The 22,359-nt window shown below is 47.2% G+C and overlaps 1 protein-coding gene across 4 annotated transcripts; it reads right to left on the bottom strand.

Moving 5' to 3' along the window:
- Nucleotides 1–1,723: 1,723 nt before the first annotated feature.
- On the bottom strand, nt 1,724–21,413 carry ERICH3 (glutamate rich 3). 4 transcript variants are annotated; one of them, XM_071749825.1, is made up of 16 exons: nt 21,246–21,413; nt 16,993–17,086; nt 16,080–16,205; nt 15,454–15,525; nt 13,521–13,649; nt 13,257–13,379; nt 12,638–12,793; nt 11,120–11,338; nt 10,297–10,477; nt 9,630–9,816; nt 7,773–8,068; nt 7,096–7,317; nt 6,075–6,575; nt 3,532–4,278; nt 2,276–3,462; nt 1,724–1,930 (listed from the first exon to the last, which is right to left on the bottom strand). In XM_071749825.1, exons 1-16 carry the CDS (start codon nt 21,263–21,265, stop codon nt 1,859–1,861), a joined length of 4,332 nt encoding a protein of 1,443 aa, XP_071605926.1. In that variant the 5' UTR covers nt 21,266–21,413; the 3' UTR covers nt 1,724–1,858. The 4 variants fall into 4 exon arrangements, with proteins under 4 accessions (XP_071605926.1, XP_071605924.1, XP_071605925.1 ...); XM_071749823.1 differs by having other exon boundaries at nt 2,276–4,278; XM_071749824.1 differs by having other exon boundaries at nt 2,276–4,278; nt 13,257–13,340.
- Nucleotides 21,414–22,359: the final 946 nt, after the last annotated feature.

Raw genomic sequence — 22,359 nt, 5'->3', positions numbered from 1 at the left:
GCTCTCCTGGGACTTCTCTGATGCCCCAGCTCTCCTGCAGCCAAGTGCCTGGGGACCTGAGCTGCCTCCTGGGTACCAACTCATGCCTCCTTTTCTACAAGGCTGAAGTGGATCTAGCTAGCTGCTATCTCCCCCCAAACTCACCCTGCCACCTCATCACCTTCAGCACACTCTGAACACTGGGTTTCTTCAAAGGAAGCTCCTACCCACCAGGAAAGGACCCCTTTGGTACCACAGGCATTTGCTTTCCATGGATCTCTGCACAGTCATTCTGCTACAAAGCAGAGATGCACACTGACAACCACGTCCTACTTGACTGCAAGTATTATTCTTATAATCAAATAATTTGCAAAAATTCAAGGAATGACACAGACTGGTACAGGTTCTTCTGCAAACTCAAGTAAATGCACAGGTGTGTGTACATAACACGGAAATACCAAACCTCTGGAGAAGGTCCTTAGCATGAATTTAAATTCTGAACACTTCACATACCAGGTGTATTCAAACGTAGAGTACATAAACACCTTTTATCTATTTACTGCTCTTGTTTTATACTGAACAACATTAAAAATGTCCTGGTCCAGTGAATAAGCTACTTGTGATTTTATGCATTTCCTGGTTAAAACGAAGAGACCTCTTGTTGAATGGTCAGAAGGCAAACTCACGTTTTGTAAGCAAATAACTACATATCTTGCAGAGAATAAACATTTCACCCGCAGCATTTAGGGTCACTTGATGCAATTCTTTCATCTAAACTGATGAGGACCTCAAAAAAATTATTCTTTTTTTTCTACTTTTCTCTTTCAAAGCACTTCCTGGTATCCAGATTGAAAATACAAATGCAAACATCTTTAGTACAGGAAGGAACAAACAGGAATTGATCACATTTAAATTTCCTACCTGTGTGTATTGATCTTAAGCAACTCACAGTTACAATCCATGCAAAATCCTGCTCGTTTCAGTTTCATTCCTACCAGCAATGCCTGCTGATGACCACAGGCACCCACCCAGGACACTGCAGCTGGGCAGGGTCTTGAGGAGCCCTCAGTGGGGAGGGAGAGCTGGCAGGGAGACCCTGACAGTGGAGGTGGGGAGCCAGTGCTGGGCTGAACCAGCTTGGCACTGACCACCCCTCCTGCAGCTTCAGCACGGACTCCACAAGCCCAGGAAGTTACTCCTGACACCAGCACAAGCAAAAGGCCAGGCTTTATTAGTTCACAAATACAAGTTAGAACTGATCTGCTTTAACAATTGTCAACAACATCCAAAGTCCCAAGAACAGCCTGAAGTGTGACAACCAACCAGCCTGGATCCCCAGGGAGAGTCGAGCCCCTGTGGACCACCCACCAATGCTGAACCCCTGTGTGGGCATTGCTTCTGGGCCCACTGTGCTCCCAGACCCCAGACCAGAACCAAACACCCCCAGACCCCTCACCAGAGCCAAAGCAGGAAGACCCAGCCCCAGGTCACAGTGAAGAGTGGGCAGCTGAGAACAGCAAAGGACATGCAGAGGAAGGCAACCAGTGCAGGCACAGACACTGCTCATCCTGCAGACACACGCACCACCAGTCCAATATTTGTCCAATATCTGGGAAAAACAAGCATGACAGCTGTGGAACAATCCCTGTGATTATTGTCTTCTTAATTCCACAGGAGTGCTGCTCCTGGGCTGGCACACACACACACAGGCTGGTTTCAGATGTCTGCTGCATGCTGAGAGGCTGCTCTAGCAAACCGTGACAGATGGTTGTGGTGTTTGTGGAGTAAAATAAAGGAGTGAACATCCCGATCAGTGCAAATCTACAGCCATTTGTGTAAATGCTGTGGGACACAGCACTGAAGGAGCCGCAGGAAAAGCTTAGAAGCGAGTTTCTTCCCCATCCTGGGGCTGCACCAGAGGCACGGTAACTGAGCCTGCTTTTGCAACATCCTATGGAAAAAACAAAAGAAAAAACAAAACATTACCTTTTCAGAAAATGGGCTAAACTTTGAGCTGAGAGGCTGCTGTAACGAGGTTTCCCAGGAGCAGAGGCCAGTGTAACCAGCAGAGAGCAGCAAGTGCTGCCGAGGCTGGGGCAGAACTGCTCGGAGGGGCCGAGATGACCGAGCGGCTGGGAGCGTGGGCACCACGGACACTCACAAACAGGTTCGGGAAACGGGTGAGAACACAGAGGCTGCCAGCCAAATGGATTTATCACCCTACGGCACAATCACAAGGGAACCACACGAAAGGGGAGGCAGGGGTACATCCTCTGGCTCTGGGGAGAGAACTCACCCCTCGGGGCCCAGCGCTCCTCTGGCCCTCGCCGGCAGCTCCCGGGCTCCCTCCGACGGGACGGTCCTTGCTCCGCTCCGGGGCCCCGGGAGGGCTTCCGACCTCCTCCCAGACCCCCGCTGCTGCCGGCTGGTGCCCCTCGCCTCGCTCCCGGCCCCCCCCCAGATCTCCCCTCGCCGCCTTTCTCCCGGGGCTGACCGGGAACGGACCCTCGCCCCCTGCGGACCACCCTCCCCCCCGCTCCGCTGTCCCGGCCGCAGGCACAGGGCCGCCGCCTGCACCCTCCTGCCCGCCACTGGACACCGCTCCTCGCCCTGGGGACGGGGGACCCGAACCGGACCCATCCCCTGGACCCGCTCCGGCCTCCGCCGCCTGGCTGACGCTCAGCCACAGTGCCGGCAGCACGGCCGGGACCCCCGGACCCTCGCCCACCGGGCTCTCCCTCCCACTCCCTTCAGCCCCGCCCGGTGACCCCCCCAGCTCAGCCCCCAGCTCCCCGGGACCCGCTGCTCTGCCCGGGACCTCCTCTCCACTTTCTGACCCTGCCCCGGCTGTCCCCACGGGTACTCCCCTCACCCCTCCACCCTCCATGGCACTCTCTGCCTTTGCTTGGCTGCACTCGGATGGATTTGGACTCGGAAGTGCTGCTGAGCCCTCCTCCTCCTCCTCCTCCTCCTTCTCCTCCACTGCTGTGGTCACCTCCAGCTGAGATGTCCCTTCACTTACAGGCTCACTTCCAGCATCCACCAGTGCCTCTAAGCCAGATGCTTCTTGCAACACGGGACCCTCACCAGGCTCCACAGACTCCTCCACTCTGTCCTCTGCTCCCAGGAGAGAGCTCCCTTCCACTTCAGACACCTCACCAGCCTCAGATGTTGCTGTTTCTACGGCAGTTTTTCCCGTTTCCATCTGCTCTTCTCCTGATGCTTTCAGCAGGGAAAACTCATGTGGCTTTACAAAGTCTTTCCCTCCAGGCATTGCCTCTCCTGTGCAAGCACTCCTGTCCCCCAGTGCTTCTGGGAGCGCCCCAGGCTTCTCCACTGCCTCCTCCCCTACAGAACTGCCTTCATCTACAGCTTCTTCAGGGCCAACTATCCCAGCAATCCTTTCTTCTGCCAACTTGACATCCTCCACAACCTCCTCTTCCCCAGACACAACCCCTGCCACAATGCCCTTCCCTGAAGAACCTTCTTCCTCCATGGCTTCCTCTGCCTCAGACACCACCTCACCCATCACAGTGCCTTTCCCTGAAGAACCTCCCTCCTCCACAGCCTCCTCTTCCCCAGACACAGCTCCTGCCACAACACCCTTACCTAAAGAACCTCCTTCCTCCACAGCCTCCTCCACCTCAGACACCATTCCACTTATCACAATACCCTTCCTTGTAGAACCTCCCTCCTCCATGGCTTCCTTTCCCTTAGACACTGTCTCACCCACCACCTCCTCCACCAGAGCCCCCATGTCTCCCTCAGCCCCCTCTGCCTTGGAGGCCTCCTCTGCAGCCTCCTCTCCCTTGGAGACCTCCCCAACCACCTTGTCCCACTCGGACATTGCTCCTCCTGCCTCCCTGCTGCCCAGTGTCCCTGCTGGTTCCTCTCCCCCCAGTGCTGACTCTCCCAGCACTGTCTCCCTTTCCCTTCCCTCCATTAGAACTTCCTGCTCCCCAGGTGCCACCACTGTGCCAGTCTCCGTTCCCTTCCCTGTCCCCTCTCCTTGGGAATCTCCTTCTGACACAGTGCTCTCCTCAGGTGTGGGCTCCTCCACCACGAGCTGACCCTCTGCCTGCAGCACAGACCCCATGTCTTCCCTGGGCAGCAAATCTCCCACTTGTGCCATCTCTCCTCCTGCCTCTTCAGAGCAAGCATCTTCTCCTTCAGCAGCAGAATCTTTCTTCTCAAGTGCCTGTCTCTCCCCTACCATCTGCCCTTCTTGTACCACTTGTTTTGTTGCCTTCTGCACGTCAAGTGTCCCTGATCCTTCTGCCAAGGAAGCTCCATCTGGTGCTATTAGGAAACAATAAAAACATTAGTTTTATTGAGAACTGTGTTAATGTTAAGGCTGTTTTACAGGGTTACTATTAAAGCTGCTATCTCTTCCCAGTAACAAAGGAGACCAGCATGGTGACAAGAAGAAAACTTGCTGTTCTGCTCCTCATCACACACCTGTGCTCTTGACTGCACTACTGGTGCTGCATTCTGGCACCCCACATGGCTAATTTAGGCAAAAATGCATCTGTGCTGTTGATTGTGTCTTTCTACTTGCTCTCATGTATGCTGGTTTTCTTCATTTTTTTTTCGCTTTCGATTTTAATTTTTCTCATTCTATCTCCTGTGGTTCCTCTTACTTTATCCTTCCTACCCCAACAGCACCCTGCAGCCCCTCTGATCAGAAAGGTGAGAGAATGTTTAACAGACACTTTCAGCCTGCAGCACACATGGCACTTGCTCAGCCTGCACTGTACCACAGGTCCTAGAGCACTATGATGGCTTCACTCCCTGCTGCCACATTCCACCAGGGTGAAGCACCAAGATCTGCTCTGCAGAGCCATGGAAGCAGAGCAGAGAGGGTCCTGAGAGAGCATTTACAAGGTTCTTCCTGGAACCCAAGAGGTCTTGTGGAATAGTGCACAACCTGCTTGAATCATCCTGTCATTTCATCTCTGAAGAGAAGACAAGAAGCTTTCTGCTCCTGGTCCCCCCTTGGCTGTCTGATGCAGAGGTGCAGCAGCAACCCCAGGCACAGTGCATCTACCTCCCCTGGACCTGATGAACAGCCCTGATGTCTGGCTCCCTGGCAGTTCCCACTCTGCACTTTACTGCCTGCAAAGTGTCTGACAAAAGGGAATTGACAGTCTATCAAAATACAGAGCCCAGGCAGGGATGACAAATACTGCTGACAATAACTCTCTCCCTTGGGGCCAGCGTTGTCTCCTTGTCACAAAGAGCACAGCAAGACCAGCAGCTGCACAGCAGGAGCCTGTCCCAGGTACTCCTGTACTTGTCACACCCCCAGCTGTCATCTGCCCAGACTCAGGCTGCAGCTGAACAACCCCAGAGGAGCATTTTGCACCTTTTGCTTTCTTCAGCCTATACTGTTGTCTCTGATAAATGAGTTCTGCAGGGTTAATGACAGCCCTGGTTAGGAGGGGTCCTGTCACTAGCAGAACATGATGGGTCTCATCAGGGCAAAGCAAGGGCTTAGTTTTTTCAGCTCCCAAGATATAATAATGCAAAACCTTGCTCAAGTTGCAATCCTTTCATTAATTGCCCATTATCCATCAGGTAAGGCTAAAACTGCAAGATGCCTGTTTTATCAACAGTAAAACCAAGGTGTCACAGAACTAACTGATGTGCTGCTTTTTCACAAATCCAAGCAACACAACCACGGATCAACTTGCATAGTTTTGATCTTTACCTGCTGCACCATGATTCATATGGTAACTTTTGGTGTATTTTTTGAACCTAGTATTTCAACATTATAAGCAAAGTCCCCTAGTCTGACATACAGATTTTCCTGTTGGTAATAAATCATGTTTGGATTTTATAATAATTGCATGCTAAGTGAAACCCAGCTGCTGGAGTAAAAAAGAATAGCCAGAGACTTACACTGGAAATGTAAGAAACAATAAACCAAGGTTACATTTTGGGTGGTTATTTACCTCACAGCAGCACAGAGTATTCTAGCAGCTTGCAAACACTCCAGACCCCACATTCCCCAGGCTGCACCCTAACTTGGTATAAAGCAAAGTGCCCCTCACATGCATGAGTCATTGACACTTGTGCAGAGGGACTGTACTCACCACCACCTCTGCTACTCTGGGGAGACTCCTCACTCTTGTCCTCCACATCTGTCAGACTGCTTTCCAAAGGACCTGCAAGACTTCCTGCCCTGCTGTCCCTCCTGGTACTCGCATTCTTCTCCCCATCTTCTCCTACATTACCTTCTGCTGACCCAGCCTGCTGGGGCTTCCCAGTACCTTCAGGACTTGGATGCTGTACTGCCAATATGTTTTCATGGAAAATTCCACTGTCTTCCCTTGCTGTTAGATCCTCAGGTTCCACCTTTTCTGCTTCATCTATTCCTTCCTTTTCCAGTGCAAAAGTTTCCTGAATTTCCTCCATTCTGAGCAGTTTCTTCTCCCTGTTCTTATTTCCATTTTGTGCATGTGCTGTGTTATCAGATGCCCTTTTGCTATTATACTCCTCTTTGCCCACAACATTGTCTTTCACTGTTTCATCATGAGATTCATCTTCACTGCTGTACTGAGCACTGCTGGATGAGAGGGAGTGGGCAGGCCTATCTGGAAACAGCAAAAATAATTCTGTTTAAGTGTTTGTCATTAGAACGTCTGCATTCATCAGGCACTAGCTCCCTTTGCTATGCACAAAGGGACAGACACTCATCTGATACCAATCTATGACTGGGAGAGTATGTAGGGTTTCCTGGTGACTCCTCAGCTCATGGCCTCAGCAGGTGTGAGTGGTCACAGCTTCTGGGAGGTCAGTGAGCACTGACACGCAGTGCTGACCTGCCCCAAGTATTTAGAGATGATTTGCTGACTGGCAAATCTTCATGTCTGCAACTAAGTAGTTCAGCAGTGTCTGCTGTGAGCTGGCACAGAGTTACATTGCCAGTGCATTTGGCTGTGTTTCAGTGACAGATGGTAGAATTAATAAGAACAGATAAAACAGCTACCTTTTACCAATGCAGTGGGAATCGCATGGCTTTTCCTAGGCAGCCCAACAAACTTACTTGTTATGCACAAAATGTAAAACATGCATCAGGCCCACTTCTCTAAGCCTCATCATGAAAAAACTAACCTTGTTTATCATCCTCTGAGTCACTGTCAGAATATCCAGCACTTTCATCTTCCTCACTGTCAGAGGTCGGCAGTACGTTCTGTGATGAGTTTGTACTCTCCTTTTCGTAGCCCAAATTAAGCTTTTTATCATCTGAGAATGACTTTGACATTCCATTCATTTGATCACCAGCCTGTCCGTCTTCATTAGTGTCTTCATCTGCCTCAAAATCTTCATCATACTCTAAAATAGAAGAACCATACTGAGAGACAGGAAACAGAATTTGCAACTAATAAAGTCCTTTTCAAGCAGACAGAGGTTGACTTCATTAATCTCCTTTTGCCTTTGCATTTGCTCAGTTTTTTTAAAGTGAGAGAACCTAAGACCATGGATAGGAATCATAAGAGCACATTATCATTTAAAAATATCATGTTTGTCATAGATGAAGAGGATAGGGACCCTCCAGTTTTGGCCTCTCAGACCTTCCTCACTCACTGCTTTGGCTATAGCAAAACCCTCTCATCCTGTTGCCTGGCTGGCAGGGGCCCTGCTGATTGTACTGCCCAGACACAGGCAGCAACACATTCCTCACACAAAAGGTATGCTCCAGGGAAAGCTGGAGGCCCACAGCCCCATGTCTTCTGCAGATCCATCATCTCCCACTTTCCATCCCCTGCTGGTGCTTTGGAATACTGTACCATTTTTACTGGTGTCTTCCTGACTATCTTCACTCTTGTGATCAGACAGGTTTTCCCTTTCTTCTTTTGTGTATTCCTGTCCAGTCCCTGCGGTGTCCTCAATAGTTTCCACACTCACTTCATGAATGGGCAAGATGACCAACACTGACTCTTTCCTTGGTTTCTGCTCTACATTGCTTTCACTTGGCTCACTGTGCTCTCCATCTCTCCAGGAGCCCACATGCTCTTCCTCATGCTCTTTGATCTTCCTCTTTGGAGGGTATGGCTTTTTGTCCAGACCCATTGCAATGATGCACCTATAAAAAACACAAGGAGAATTGGAAAGTACCTCATTTTTCTTTCTATGAACAATGGAGGGGCAGCAGACACAGGCAGCCAGGCACCCCTCTGCCTCTGCACTGCCCCTCAGACACCAAGGTTATTGATAATGGCTTATTCACAGAAGCAGCCTAAAATCCTCAAGTGCTCCACAAACACAGATGCAGTTTCACCTTGAAGGAAGGTAATGCTGTTTGCACTTCAAGGTGACAACTGAACTGTAAAGATATTAAAATAAAAATTAGCATCAGTGTCCATTAATTTCAAGCTGCACTAAGCATGATCTATGAGGATACAGTCACCAAGAAAGGCAGACAAGTTCCAACCCAGTGACATGCTTGGCCCAGATCCTGATGGAACACCCAATAAAGTGATAAAGCCTGTCCACTCAGGTTGTGTAGATAAGACTTTTTTTTTTGGTCTGCTGGGACTAGTAACTGTGGAGGAAATTGTTAAATATCCTACAGCCCTTCAATCTAGAAGCCCTTTGGTTTTGTGGGCATAAACTATAAATGTGACACTGTTTAATTATTTGTTGATGGTGGGTTTTTTTCATGGATCTTTGAGATAACTGAAGTACTTCTACTGTACAGCACAGGCCAGCAGAAAACTGTGCAAGGACCACAGCATCAGAGTAGAAATCACTGAAGCATCACCTCTTTAAGAGCCCAGCAGCAGAAAGCAGGGGAAATCAACTGTGATCTTTACTGAGAGCCAGAATGGGATTTTTACGTGTGGATGTGGTTCCAAAACAGAGATATCACTAAGAACAGAAGGGGAAGGTGGACAGAAAGTGGGGGTGACTCAGGAAGAAGTTAACCAGTTTCTGGAGACTGTATTAATTCAGAAAATTCACTTCAAATCTTTCTACAAACTGCACAAAAGCCAATGTTTGTGTACTTCCTAAACTCTACAGCCTCTGTATCTCTTCTGAATCCAAATGCTTTTCACTACCTTGAACATACCAAGTAAAACATTCAGATAAATCATGTTTGATGTTAAAATGGAGTAGAAAAAAATACAGTACAGCGAATTACAAGTTTTTTTCTTAGAAATCAGACTTTATCTAAAAAATAGATGATAGCTCTGATGATCTCTTCTTCCAACTGCTTCCTGAAAACTATAGTTCTTGAAACTTCCAGAGATGGTTTTTTTCATGGTTTCATATTTCTTTCACCATGTCTTCCACAAGAAACATGCAAGTAGCATGTCTACACCACCCCACACCTACTCCTTTACCATCAACTCCTGAGGAAGGGCTGGTGCCTCCTGGGAAGCCTACAGACCCAGTGCAAACCCTGTCCCCTGCTCTGCATCCTCCAAAGAGTGACTGCAGCAGCAGCTGCCTTTGATGGCATCCTTGGATGCAAGACCCTGAGGGATAAGCTCAGTTCTGCATGTTTCAAGGGCCACTGAGAAACAGACAAGGTTCTACAGAGGTGTGAGTGCCACAGAGATTAAAAGAGAAGAAGCAAGTTATAAACTCTCTGAAAACTGGACTGGTAAGTCCTTGTGAGCAAAGTGTACACATCTCCATACCTGTAGCAAGGAGATGCTCCCTCCACGCTGAGAAACGCAAAGTATCCGTGTCTGCCTCCCAGCCTGGAGCGCTTCTGGTGTTTGTACTCACAGCAACAGCTCAGCCTGTCCACTTGGATCCCATTGAGAAAAAAGGTGAGGCTGAACGGGAAGCCATGGTGCCTCTTTGAGACAAACTGAAAGGTCTCTGTAACCACAGTCAGGGGAGGGTTCAGAGGATAAGGTTGTGTGTTACTGCCAGCCTGTGGCAATGGCTGCGAGATGGTAACTGGGCTCCTATTAAGTGCTTTTCCTTCTGCAATAGTGACCAACATGCATTGAGGCATTATAGCAAGTCAGAAACTTGATAACCCCTATTTAAGGACAGTTGACCACTACAACTACTTTATTAACCATGCATCTCCATACAAAATTAATCTGAGCTGCAGTATTTTGTTGCATCAGTTCTCTAAATTCATTCTACCGTAATTTGCTAAAGTAATTGTAACTTTATTTTCAATTATGAAACAGTAGATCCAGATTTACTGTGGAGTCAGCTGGTATAAAAATTCCTGGATGCACTGAGCCCAGCTGAAATCACTCTAATATTACATCAACATTTTAGCAAAAAAAGTAAGAAGAGCTGTTGCCAGAATTGATATGAAGTCATTGATTTTTTTATCCTTACCTCCTTCCAATAGCTTGCCTTTGTAAACACAAAGGTTTTCTCCTCCACAATGCTGCTGATAGACTTTGATTTCATCTCTGTAATCATCATCATCATGAGATAAATGCACACTTTTTCCTCGAAAAACCATGGTCACAAATGCATTGCTGCGTAATGAGGGCTTAGGGGGTCCCCCAGAATTCTGCAGCAGGAAACACACACAAACATGCTTTCAGCTTCTAACTCTGACAAAAGGTGAAAGCAAAGATCATGTATGTGCACCGTATGTGAGACTTTCAGTCTTTTAAGACAGGCCCTGAGCTGCTTAAATTGGAAAGTGTTTTGTAGCATGCAGAAGAGTAGGAAAATATTTTGAACTGATAATCTATAGCATTAAATTGCCCCAAATCGACAGAACCAGGTTGAGTGGCACATAATGTTCCTCCCAATCCTTGGTTCCTACAATTTCCTTCACAGGAATCAAAACTGGGGCTATAGTAGAACAGATGAAGTTTTCATACACTCAAGGCATTTCATACATCCTTCTGAAATTCTGCTACAAGATATGGACAGAGACAGGAGCAGATTGAGTAAGATGGAAAACTAAGTAAGAGCTGCAACATTTTTTCTGTTCAAGCACCATTTTTCCCCCAGCTGATGAAAAACATCAAGTGCTTTAGGCTATAGAGAGAAGGGTTCCAGTTATATATTGTAATATTTATAAACTTTTTTTTCAAAAATTCAGTGAATCTTTGTACAAACTAGGCATACACATCTTTCAGCAGCAGGCCAATACATCAGTGGGGAAGGGAACATAAACTGAGAAGCAGACAGAGGCAGTTACCTTTGTTAGAAGTTGCTCTAAGCCATTTGGAGCAGTGGTGGGGCGAAATCGCCTGCCCCTGGGCACCCTGCTCCTCACTGCACTTGTGCTCTTGTCCCCTCTGTGGAGAGGGGGTGGTGGTGCTGGTATCACATAATTGCTAATGATGGGGAGCTGATACGGGGATATCCCAGTCACATATTCCACTGAATTCATAAGTCTTAACCCACTCCTCTCCCCCTGCAAAAAACCCCACATTTAAACCAGGTTAAACAGGTGATGCAAAAATAGTCAGCGAATATACTGAACTAACCATGGCTGTTTGCATCCAGTAACACACAGACTTCTAGCACAATTCCTTAACTTGGTGCTTGCACTTTTGTTCATTAAACAATTTCTGTGCTAAAACCCTTTCTTAATTTGCAAAGCAACAGGCAAACAGCTTGAAAGCATCGCACTCATAGATAGACACAACACTGTAAGCCATGTGCTCCTTGTAACTGTTGAGGGCTCTGATCATCAGCAGACAGACTGCTGCCCAGCCCCACAGCACTGCTGCACTCTCCCAGCTGGCAAGCCAGCTCCAAAGCAGCCAGTCTTCCAACAGGTAACATCACATACAAGATGGCGCTGAAAGTGTCTATTGCCCATTTGTAGTGGAGGCTTAGTCCTCCTTCAGGATGAAATGCAAACAGAGAACCACGGCCCTGAAAAGAAAGACATCTCTAGATAATAAACCCTGCAAATGTTGCACACTCTGGATCTGTTTAAGCTGTTTTGTCAGCAGTGAGCACTAAAGAAATCACTTGAATCACCCATCTTCCAGTAGACATGGATAGTGCCAGCTATATAGTGACCATCACAACAGAGAGCAAAGGCATAACAGGAGGGAGCTGTTCATACAGCCACCCTGTTCATACACCCACCACACAGCAACAAGTCACAGCCCATTCCAGAATCCTCCAGTCCCAGGGAACTCCTGACACAAAGCCAAGTACACTATGTTTTTCTGAGAGAGAAGACAAGTCAAACTATCACCTGAAAGTAACTGCGTAAATATCAAGACCATGTTTGGCTACTCCAAAAAAGCTGCCATTCTCTGAACCCACTTAGTAGGAGAAATAGGGAAAAAAAAATGTTAAAAAAAATTTTAAATAATTTTTTGTAATTTGCAGCTCATGAAAACTTGTAAAACTGTTAAAATATTCCTGATTTATTAGTGTTAGCCAAGTGGCTGCCTCCCTCTCTACATTACAGAAAATCCATATAGGGGCAGATAACTTTGCATGCAGAGATTTTACACTATGAAAGTGAAGTCACCACATTTTTCCTGGCTGTGATCAAGAACTGGGCATTAGACCAGTAGGAAAATGTCCTGAAAATTAAGGGGAGGTTGAAAGGGAGACTTTAAATAAAAGCTGATAACCACACAGTGGACATGATGCCTGCAGTACAGAGGTTATGAATTGCAGCACTAAAGAAGTATTATAAAGCTGTAATATAAATATATATTATTTTCTGAATGAAACATGGGCTCACCCCACTGGCAAACTGCTGACCATTTTCAAGTGCATGGCACTTGTGTTTAGAACTGGAAGCCTTGGGTACAGACACCCCTGCAGGACAGCTGTGAATGGGCTGGAGGCGAAGCGGGTGCTGTGTGCTTCCGGGAGCTGTGCTTGGTCTCCAGGAGGTCTAGAAAAGGAAAAAGCAAACAGCTAATAACTCTCAGTACAAAGCAGCATCATAAATAAAATTTAAAAAAACCACCTCTGATCAAGATATTTGGAAGTGATAAGTGATTCTGAGGTATCTGCAGGAAATGAAATTTTCTAGCCTGCCTCTGAAGAGCCAGACCCCTTCAGACATCTCCAACTGAGCAGCCAAAAACTGGAGCATCCAAAATGCTTGGGCATAAATCCAGGTTTTGCCACTGTCTCTCCACAGAGCAACCTTGAAGCAAACATAAGGAACTCATAGAAACTGTATCAGCATGCTGTGTTTTGGTGCCTTCAGCACATGGACACAGAGTATGCATGACAGAAGCATTATTATAGGACAGAGCCTATTTTGTTCAATACTCAGCATTTCTCTGACTTTTTTATTTCATCATCTCATTGTGTACCCTTCAGAATACCCTTTCACTGAGTTAACTCACCATCTTAGGAAGGGCAGGCCCCTTGAATCGGTGCTGGTGAGCAGGATGTCCACCACTATCATCAGCTACAGGTCCAGCTGCCCTCTGTGTAGGAGGGAGAGATTTCTCTGTAATGACAGAGTCCTGCAAACAGGAAACCAGCCTCAGGTGCTGCAGGAGTAGGCCCTGACCTGGAGGAATCAGGGCAGTCAGTGCTCTGGCCTAAGGCAGATGCCCAGGGTGTAGGTGGTGTGTGCTCAGATGCAGTGTGTGGCACTGACTCACCAGCTGGGAGCAGCCAGCTGGGCCTGCAGGCACAAGCGGGTGGAGACCATGGCGGCTTCTGGGACCAGGAGGTGGGTGTGGAGAGTGCATGGGGCTGGCACCTTCCACCCATCTTCTGGATTGTTCCACCTAAAAGAATAGAAAGGTACATCTCCAAGGCACTACATCCTCATAACACCAAAGTCTGAGCTTGCCTTCCCTCAGTCTCACTGGACAGCCAACGAGGATCAAGTGCCTCGACCTGATGGGGCACCTGGTTAAGATGGAAAGGGAATCACAGGGAGACTGGGAGCACAAGGGAAAAGACTTGTTCCCCTCTCTGATTCATTTCCCTGCAGCCCTCTCCATCTGCAGATCCTCCTAGATTCATTTCATCTGCCTGTCTCTGCGTATCTCACAATACTTGGTTTGGTTTAAGGCCTCTTTCTTTTTAAACTGGATCACAGCTGCCACTTCCTTGCTCCGACTGCTGCCTCCCCCCACTTTGCCTTCTCAGCAGCTCCACACTGGGCTGACTACTCGTCTGGAATCAGAGAGCTATGTTTCTCATCCTCCCTTGCCAAGTCATCTTTCTTCTCTGCTTTTAGATGAGCTACTGAGATGAGTTCAATGGAAGTATGAGGTGAGAATTAAATTACAACACTAATTCCAGCCTGGTTCCTGTGTCTCTGTGTGGCCTCACAGCAAAGATACAGATCACACATCTGCAGGCATCTCCCTTACGCTTCTCACTGAAGGAAACTGTTTTGATTTATGTTCCAAAACTACCCAAGTCCAGAGTCCCTTGACAGGGGATCCCTTAGTCACTGCTTCCACTGTGGCAACTTCCTATCAGCAGATGTTGAGTCAGTAAATAATGCCTGTGCAATTACCAATTAGTGGTTTTCATTAAAATTTCCTGCTTTCTTTATCCAGTGATTTGGTCATAAATGTATTATTTAAAATCAGAAAGATTTTACATTGTTCTTCAACTGCTCAGAGAAGCAGCTAACCTCCAAACACATTTTTCTTGATGTATACAGGCTGCTAATAAAGAATTGAGATCTTGATGATATTTCAGCCCAATTGAGAACAGCTTTTCCCATATGAGTCCAAGTCACTTTATGGGGAGAAGAATCCTTGACTTCTGTGGGATTTCCATGACTCTAACAACTGCAGGATCAAGCTCTGTCTACAGGACACTAAAGCCAAGACTTCTGAGACCTCTTTTCTTTACTTGGATGCTGGTTCTGTTAAAAGTCATGTGAAGAGGCACATAGCTGAAAATGTGAGCTCAGTGCTCAGCAGCAGTCAAAAGCAGAGAGTGTCTAGAATTACAAAGAGAAGAAGTGCAACTTGTATCTTGAATTATTCATCCAGTCCTGGTTCCCCATTTCAAAACAGAAACAGTAGAACTAGAAAAGGGGAAAAAAACAGGCCAACAGCAATGAGGAGCCTGGAATGGCTCTTGTATGAAAGATTCAATAGACTGAGGGTCTTCAGCTTGGAAAACTGAGAAGGAATCTCATAAAAGGTATGTAAAACCACAAATACCTCGGAAAAGAGGAATAGTTATTAACTTTTTTCATAATGAGAACAAGGCAGCATCGAAGAGAATTATCAGACAGCAGACATGTTAAATATTGTGCAGAAATGCCAGGAAGAACCATTTCATACAACTCAAATGCCACAACCAGGAAAATAATAAGTAGGTTCAAAAGGAATCGTGTATGAATGAAAGCTCCTGAACTGCTGGACAGAGGAAGGAGGAGCTAGAACCTGAGGCAGGATCATCCTTCACTTGTCTGTTTCTTGTTCTTTTTCCATAGACAAAAGGACCAGGACATGGCTCAGTGCCCTCTGGCCTGAATCATGGCTTTTATATAACAGGGAAAAACTGCCATGCCCCATCAGTGCCAGGTCCCCTCAATGCTCAGTAATACTCAGGCCTTACCTTGATTTTCTGCACTCTCTCCCTTCTCACAGAATTTTCAAGTTTCCGTTTTATTTCCAGCTGATGATGACGCTGTCCATGTAATGAAAAAGAAATCACATTAATGAACATTAATGAGATGTCAATGAACACTTGCATCTGTTCTGCTCCCTGGTGGGAGAGAACCACTGCTGATTCCATCCACTTGCATTGTGCCTGTGGATGTTGACACTGGCAAGGGAACAGCTGAGCATTTGTTGCAGGCACAAACTTCATTCTGGACGCGTAATGGGAATGTGCCCAAATTTTGTACTCAGGTAAGATATATAACCATGTTCAATTATTTCTGGGTTTTGTTAGAATTTCTTAGACAAATTACCCCTGTGAATATCATCCCATAACCTGATGGCCACCAAAGGGCAGTAAGTGAGCTGGGACAGTGCATGTTCTATGGACAGTGGGGTTTAGCAGGTAGAGCCCAGCCAAGGTTTCATGTGGGGATGTCAAACACAAAGACTGTCCTTTTTCCCAGCAGGAGAGCCTCCCAGGGGAGCACAAGAGCACTGCTACAGAAAATAGTCAGGTACAAGTTGGGTGTCAGCTGGGAAGTATCTGGACAGGCTTACACATCATTGGTAAATGCATACCTCCATGTCAAGGACCTTGTGAAAAATGGCCCTAGCCAAGCACTCCTGCACGTACTGCTGGTGCTCCCTCCTCATGGCATTTAGCCGGTATTCCTTGTCAGGTATTATTCTTCCACTCCTTGAGATCTGCCATAAACAAATATAACATAACTAAAAAGGAGAATATAGAATAAAGTATTTTTGTGCTATTTCCCAGAAGGACTACTTTCTCTTCCAGTCAGCTTCAAGCACCACTGCTTCTGCCATGCTGCTGGACCTCCCCTTCCCAGCACAGAACTGTAGGTCCTTCAACCCATCACCCAAAGGAAGAGAGCAGGAGAGCAGAGTTCACATTCTCTGTTAGCTGAAGCCTCAGCCTCAGTCTTCTTGGGTCATTGCCCAAGTCAGCAGAGGGGAATATTTGCCTTCCTGCTGTGTAAGGGTTGCATCTGCCTGACCTAAACAGAGTCACACCTAGGAGTGCATCAAGTTTTTTTCAAAATATTTCACACATTCACCTTTACCAAATCCTTCAGTTTCTATTAAACACTTTTGAAAAATAACATTGAAGCTGTTTAAACAGCTAGTAGAGTCCAAGATGTTCAGATTTCACAGTTTAGGAAAACTAAGAAAATCAAACTGAAAGATTTTGCAGAGGCAAACCCCAATGAGCAAAAAGAAAGAGGGAGCAAAAATATAAAAACATTCTCAATTTATCAAAACCCCTCCATGAAATATGTTCTTCTGCTTGGATGAGTGGCTTAGATATGGCACAGCATATATTCATGTGTTTGGCTAGCTAGTCAGATTCTTACCAATGACAACAATACCTCCAACAAATCAACAACAGAACCACCAATGGTTTGACTTCTGCAATGTTGAAAGAAACAAAGTGTTTTCTTTTTTTTCTTAGAAAAGGAAATTTCAATCTCACCAGTCCTGATCTCTGGAGATGTCGTCTTATCCTGGCATTGCTGAAATATCCAGCCAGGTGTTTGTCTGTAAGGCTATTGTAGGTTGCAAGGAATCTGAAATAAAATCAATACAGATGCATAAAATCCCCTTGACAGACAAATTATTACAGCTTAAGTTACTTACCCAATAGTTTGCTGCACAAAATGCTGTCTTGATGAATCATACCCAGCATTTTGTCAGATAAATGCCCATTAGGTTATGTAAAAGCAACATCTTATTGCCCCCTGAATAGACAAGTGACTTCTACATAAGACAGAGCAGCACAGCACTGAACAGCAAGCCACCACTAGGGCACAAGGGCCAAAGAGTCAAATATTGCCTAGCCAGTCACTAATTTGTTTGTGAGCCTGGCTTGTAAAGCAGTTCTCCATTCAGCCTTTACACCAAGAAGACTCAAAAAACACTCTGGAAAATGAATCCATGGCAGCAAGGTGAGGAACTGCCCTGTCTGTTCTGGGGACCATCGATTTGTACACAACAGTGACTTCAGAGGATTGTTGACATAAACAGACAAGAATGCTTATCCCACAACCATACTCATAAATACAATTGCACAAAACTTGTACAGAGCAAGATTCATAACTCCAGTGGTACTTACAGGCCAGAAAGCATGTATTACTGCAGCATACCATGTTGCTGGTGACATATTGCTACATGCTACTGCAGCAGTTTGGCTGAAGTGCAGCTTGCACTGATGACAATATTTCATTTCTCCCTGCTCTACCCAAGAAAGGCAAGGAGTATCTGGAAAGCCAGCAGAGCTAAATCATCTCAGCTTCCAAAGATCAGAGCTTCCAAAAACTGAATCTAATATATGAGAGCTGACACAAAAACAGAAACAGCCATAATTAGCAGGTATATTTTTAAATAGTTCTTAGCACAACCTTATCTTACTTCACCCTCTGGGAAACAGGACAAACACCAAAGTAGGTGACAGTAGGCTTATATTTTTAATACTCTAAATCCACCCACATTTGTAAAATGTATACAATCAGATCCACACTGCATAATATGTTCAGCCTGATCTTTGGGCTCCTTAGGCAGGATATGTTTTAATTACACAAGAGACTGATCTCTGTTTTTTCCTTTGGCTTTAAACTTAAATGCCACTATACGTCTGTTACAGTATCTTTCAGTGGGATAATTCAAGATAAATGTCTATTGCTAGGCCAAGTTATCATGCACAGAAGTATAATCGAGGAAAGATAGAATAATTAAAAAACAAGAAGAAAACCAAAAAACCATAAAGACCATGGATTTACAGAAATTTTACCTAGGGTCTCACAATAATCTCACAGGTAGCAAAGAATAAATTAAACTTTAAACAAACAATTTAGTTTACCCCATTATGCATGTTGATTAAACACTGGTACTATAGCAACTGTTCTACATTACTTTTTAAATTCACAGTTTGCATTTGCATTTGGAACCACCAGATTACATCAACTGTGCAAAGTATTGACCTATGGCATCACCTGGCAACTGCACGCAGAGGCAGAGAAACTCAATCCAGTTCCTTTTCATTTGCTTCCTTACATCTAATATTTCACAGGCCATATAACTATTTAAAATGCAACTCCCATCTGAGCACAGTGATGTGGCAACTTTTTTTTCGAAGTAGCCTGTGTACAAACATTTCCTCATTTAAATTATGAACAGACTGGTTCTCAAAAATGTTGAATTAAATTCAAAGTTCAAAAGCCTGTTTGAGGCAACAGGGAAATGTTTTGAGCCTGAGCCAAAGCCCATTAACCTGTTGGGGAGAAGGCAACTGGATGCCCTGGGCTGTGGCAGTGCAGTTGGATCCCTCTGCCCAGGTGAACACCCCCACTGCCAAGGGAACCAGCGCAGGGTGAGCCCCAGCAGCACCCCAGCCCCAGTGCAGGCAACATCACCTGTAGAGAGCTGGGCTGGCCCTGCAAGCCCAGGCTCACCTGCAGCTCCTGCAACTTTTCCTGCTTATTTCAGCTGCTTCTGTCACCCTCACCCTGCAGATTTTGGGCAAGTTTATCTGTGACATCTTGGTACTACGCTTGGGCTCGGCCCAAATCCCTGTGGAGCATCCCAGTGACACCCGAGGACCAGTCAGACCCACACAGTGCTCCTTTTTCTCTGCCTGTTTATCCTGTTTATTCTTCTCTGCAAATTCTAGTGTTTTATTAGAGTGGAAGACAATTTTCCTGGCACAGCAGCTAGACTGACTGATCTGTAGTTTCAAAATCAGTATCACAGTTAATAATTTACAGTGCAATTAAATCAGTGACTGCTCACCAAAGAAATAATCTAAGAGAGCACCAAAGCTTCAGTTCCAGACTGGTAGAGTCTCAGGGGTTACAGCCCCATGCTGTCTGCTCCCTCAAACACAGCCCAGCCCCTGCTGGAGACCACTCCTCACCCTAGAAGGCTGCTGGAGCTCCCCTTGCCTCTGCTGGGGACATCAACAAGAAAGGTTCATTTAGCTTTCAGACAGGAGGAACCCACCACAGGCTGCCCACCACAAACACCCAGTCCAGCAAACCATGAGGCAGAGGCACCTGCCCAGCACCTTCTGTTGGGGAGCAAAGATTACTCTGACTAGACTTTCCAGATACCTGACCATTCCCTAAGGAAACTCTTCAGCCACCATGAAGTACACCCCCCTTCCAAACACATACTGCCAGGGGCTCCCAAGAGGTAAGCAGATGGTGGCAAATTGGTTTTCTGCAGAACTGGAATTTGTCCTTAAAGTCTCCACAAGAGGAGGCTCTCGCTTTGTCAGGAGACAGGGCAGTAACAGACCAGGGCTGTCCTGAGACCATAGCCATCCTTCAACCACGGCCGTCCTGAGACCGTGGCCATCCTCTGACAGAGGGAATCAGTGGCCACACAGCTGCACCACCTCTGGACTTCACTCCAGGCACAGCTCTGGCTTCTACACTTACTAATTTCAACTACTGATCCTGTGCTGATGAGAAACCATATTGGAACACAACTATTTGAACCCAAATTCACTGAAGACAGCAGATGACTTGACAGACAGGACTTTGGAGTCTAACAATAATTAATTGGTCTATTTCAAGCCAACAGAACCCATAAGCACAATTTTACTCAGGTGGTCTCTGCAAATCACCCCCCATTTCTGCTTAAATATTTGCAGGACCCTCTCACTTCATTAAGGCAGGGGCAGCCTACCAAGGCCTGGGGGTGTAGAGGAGACAAAGGAGGGACAAGCTGAAAGAAGAGGGGCTGAGGGGGGCCTAATTACAAGGTTTCTCCTCAGAAGACGGGCGAAGCCATGGAGGAGTGCCCAGAAATGTGCTGCTCCCACTTGCTGGGGTTTTGGAGATCAGTCTGGATTAAGTAACTTAGTCTGATCTCATGGCTGAGGCTGACTCTGAGTGCAGGAGACTGGGCTGGAGCTCCCCCTCCTTTCTTCCAAAGGGAGCTATTTGGTGACCCTGTGACTGCCTTGCTGCTGTGCCAGCCCAGCACTGCTCAATGGTTTCCAGAAGGGACACAGTTTGCCTCCAGCCCGTGAGGAGAAGCAGTGCCTGGTGTGCTGGGCTGTCCCCACTTCATCAACCTCTTTGTAAGAATTACAGAGCTGTGACTTACAATCCTGAACACAACTAGACGTGGTTCTACGGCCACGAGCACATCACATCCTTCTTTCATTCCTCAGAGCATCTCCCACTAACTCAGGACATGTCAAGCTTTGTGATGGGGATCTGCAGAGGTCCCCAGTTCCTCAGGGCTGGTGACTCACATCCTACCAGGTAAGTCCATATACTCCAACACCCACACGCCACAGAGCTGCGGTCGGAGCACAGCAAAGGGGAGGGCCCGGGTCGGTGGCCCGGCCCCAGCAGAAGGCATTACCTTGGCGGAGGTTCTGCGGTCCGGAGAGGTCCGATTACAAAGCGCTCAACGCACACAGGTGAGGGGCACACCCGAACCCACCGTTCACCGACCCCAGGGAACACCCACAGATCTCTCGGGTGGCACACAGCTGGTTCCTCCAGAACCGAACCGGCAAATAACCCCGCACACAGCCCAACGCCCGCCCCGCAGCATCCAGTCAAGAGCAGCTCCGGCACCAGCGCGTCCCCCGCTCCCTGTCGGGACAGTTCTGGGGCCGGGGGGCGTTGTGCCCCGGCTGAACAGCGACGAGAGGGGCAGCGCCGGGGAAGGGCCCGGCCCGGGGGCCCGACACGTCCCCACCGCCACACTCACCCCGGCTGCGGGCCGCTCATGGCGGCGGCGTTGGGCAGGGGCGGCCGTGAGGGCCCGGCGGTACCGGCCGTGGGCAGGGGCGGCCGTGAGGGCCCGGCGGTACCGGCCGCGTCCCGGGCGTCGCTAGGACACGGCGGGCGGGGCGGGAGCGGCTCCTCCGCCAATGGCGTCCGCGATCCCCAGCGGGCGGAGCCGAGCGGTACCGCTGGGCCGGACCCAGGGTCTGCCCCAAGGGCCAGACGGACCCTGAGCTCCCCTGAGCTCCCCCGCCGGCAGGTCCCGCACCGAACAGTGCGGGCACCACCCCCGGCAGCACCCGGGCTGGCACGGAACTCCGCCCGGGCAGGAGCGGCTTGCAGGACCCTGCAGTAATGCCAGGCTGAAGGGGAAGGAATAAAAATGTTAAAGAGAAAAAAAAAAAAAAGAGAAAAAGAGAAAAGGAAAAAAAGGAAAGGGAAACCAAAAAAAGGAAACAAACAAAAAAAAAAAAGAAAAAAAGAGGAAAGAAAAACAAAAAAAAAAAAGGAAAGGGAAACAAAAAAAAGGGAAACCAAAAAAAGGTAAAGGGAAACCAAAAAAAGGAAAGGGAAACCAAAAAAAGGAAAGGGAAACCAAAAAAAGGAAAGGGAAACCAAAAAAAGGAAAGGGAAACAAACAAACAAAAAAAGAAACAAGCAAACAAACAAACAAAAAAAAAAGGAAAGGAAAACAACAACAAAAAAAACCACCTCTCCCACCACCCACAGCAGCAACAAGTAGACATGGAACCACTGCTTCAGAAACTCCCTCTGATCAGATCAGGACTCAAAAATGAGCAACATGAGAGATTTAACTCTGCCCAATGGAACTGTCTGATCTGCATCCTCTCCCTCCACCCAGCCATGGGATGGCACATGCTGAAAGGAGAGATGAGCCAAGGGCTCTCTCTCCCTCCAGGCTGACAGTTTCTGCACGGGTGGCTTGCACAGATCAAGTTGCAGAGATCACCTGCAAGATTAGCCAGAAACGTGACAAATAAGGGTTCTAAGAAATTCAACTGCAGCTGCTGGACAAGTTCCCAAGCCAAGATGATTCTCCCTCCACTGGACAGAGCACACAGCCTGGAACACCCATG

The sequence above is a fragment of the Heliangelus exortis genome, chromosome 8 (assembly GCF_036169615.1).
Source record: "Heliangelus exortis chromosome 8, bHelExo1.hap1, whole genome shotgun sequence".
NCBI classification, from domain to species: Eukaryota; Metazoa; Chordata; class Aves; order Apodiformes; family Trochilidae; genus Heliangelus; species Heliangelus exortis.
Note: the sequence above shows the minus strand (reverse complement) of the source record. Positions and strands in the feature narration are given on the sequence as shown.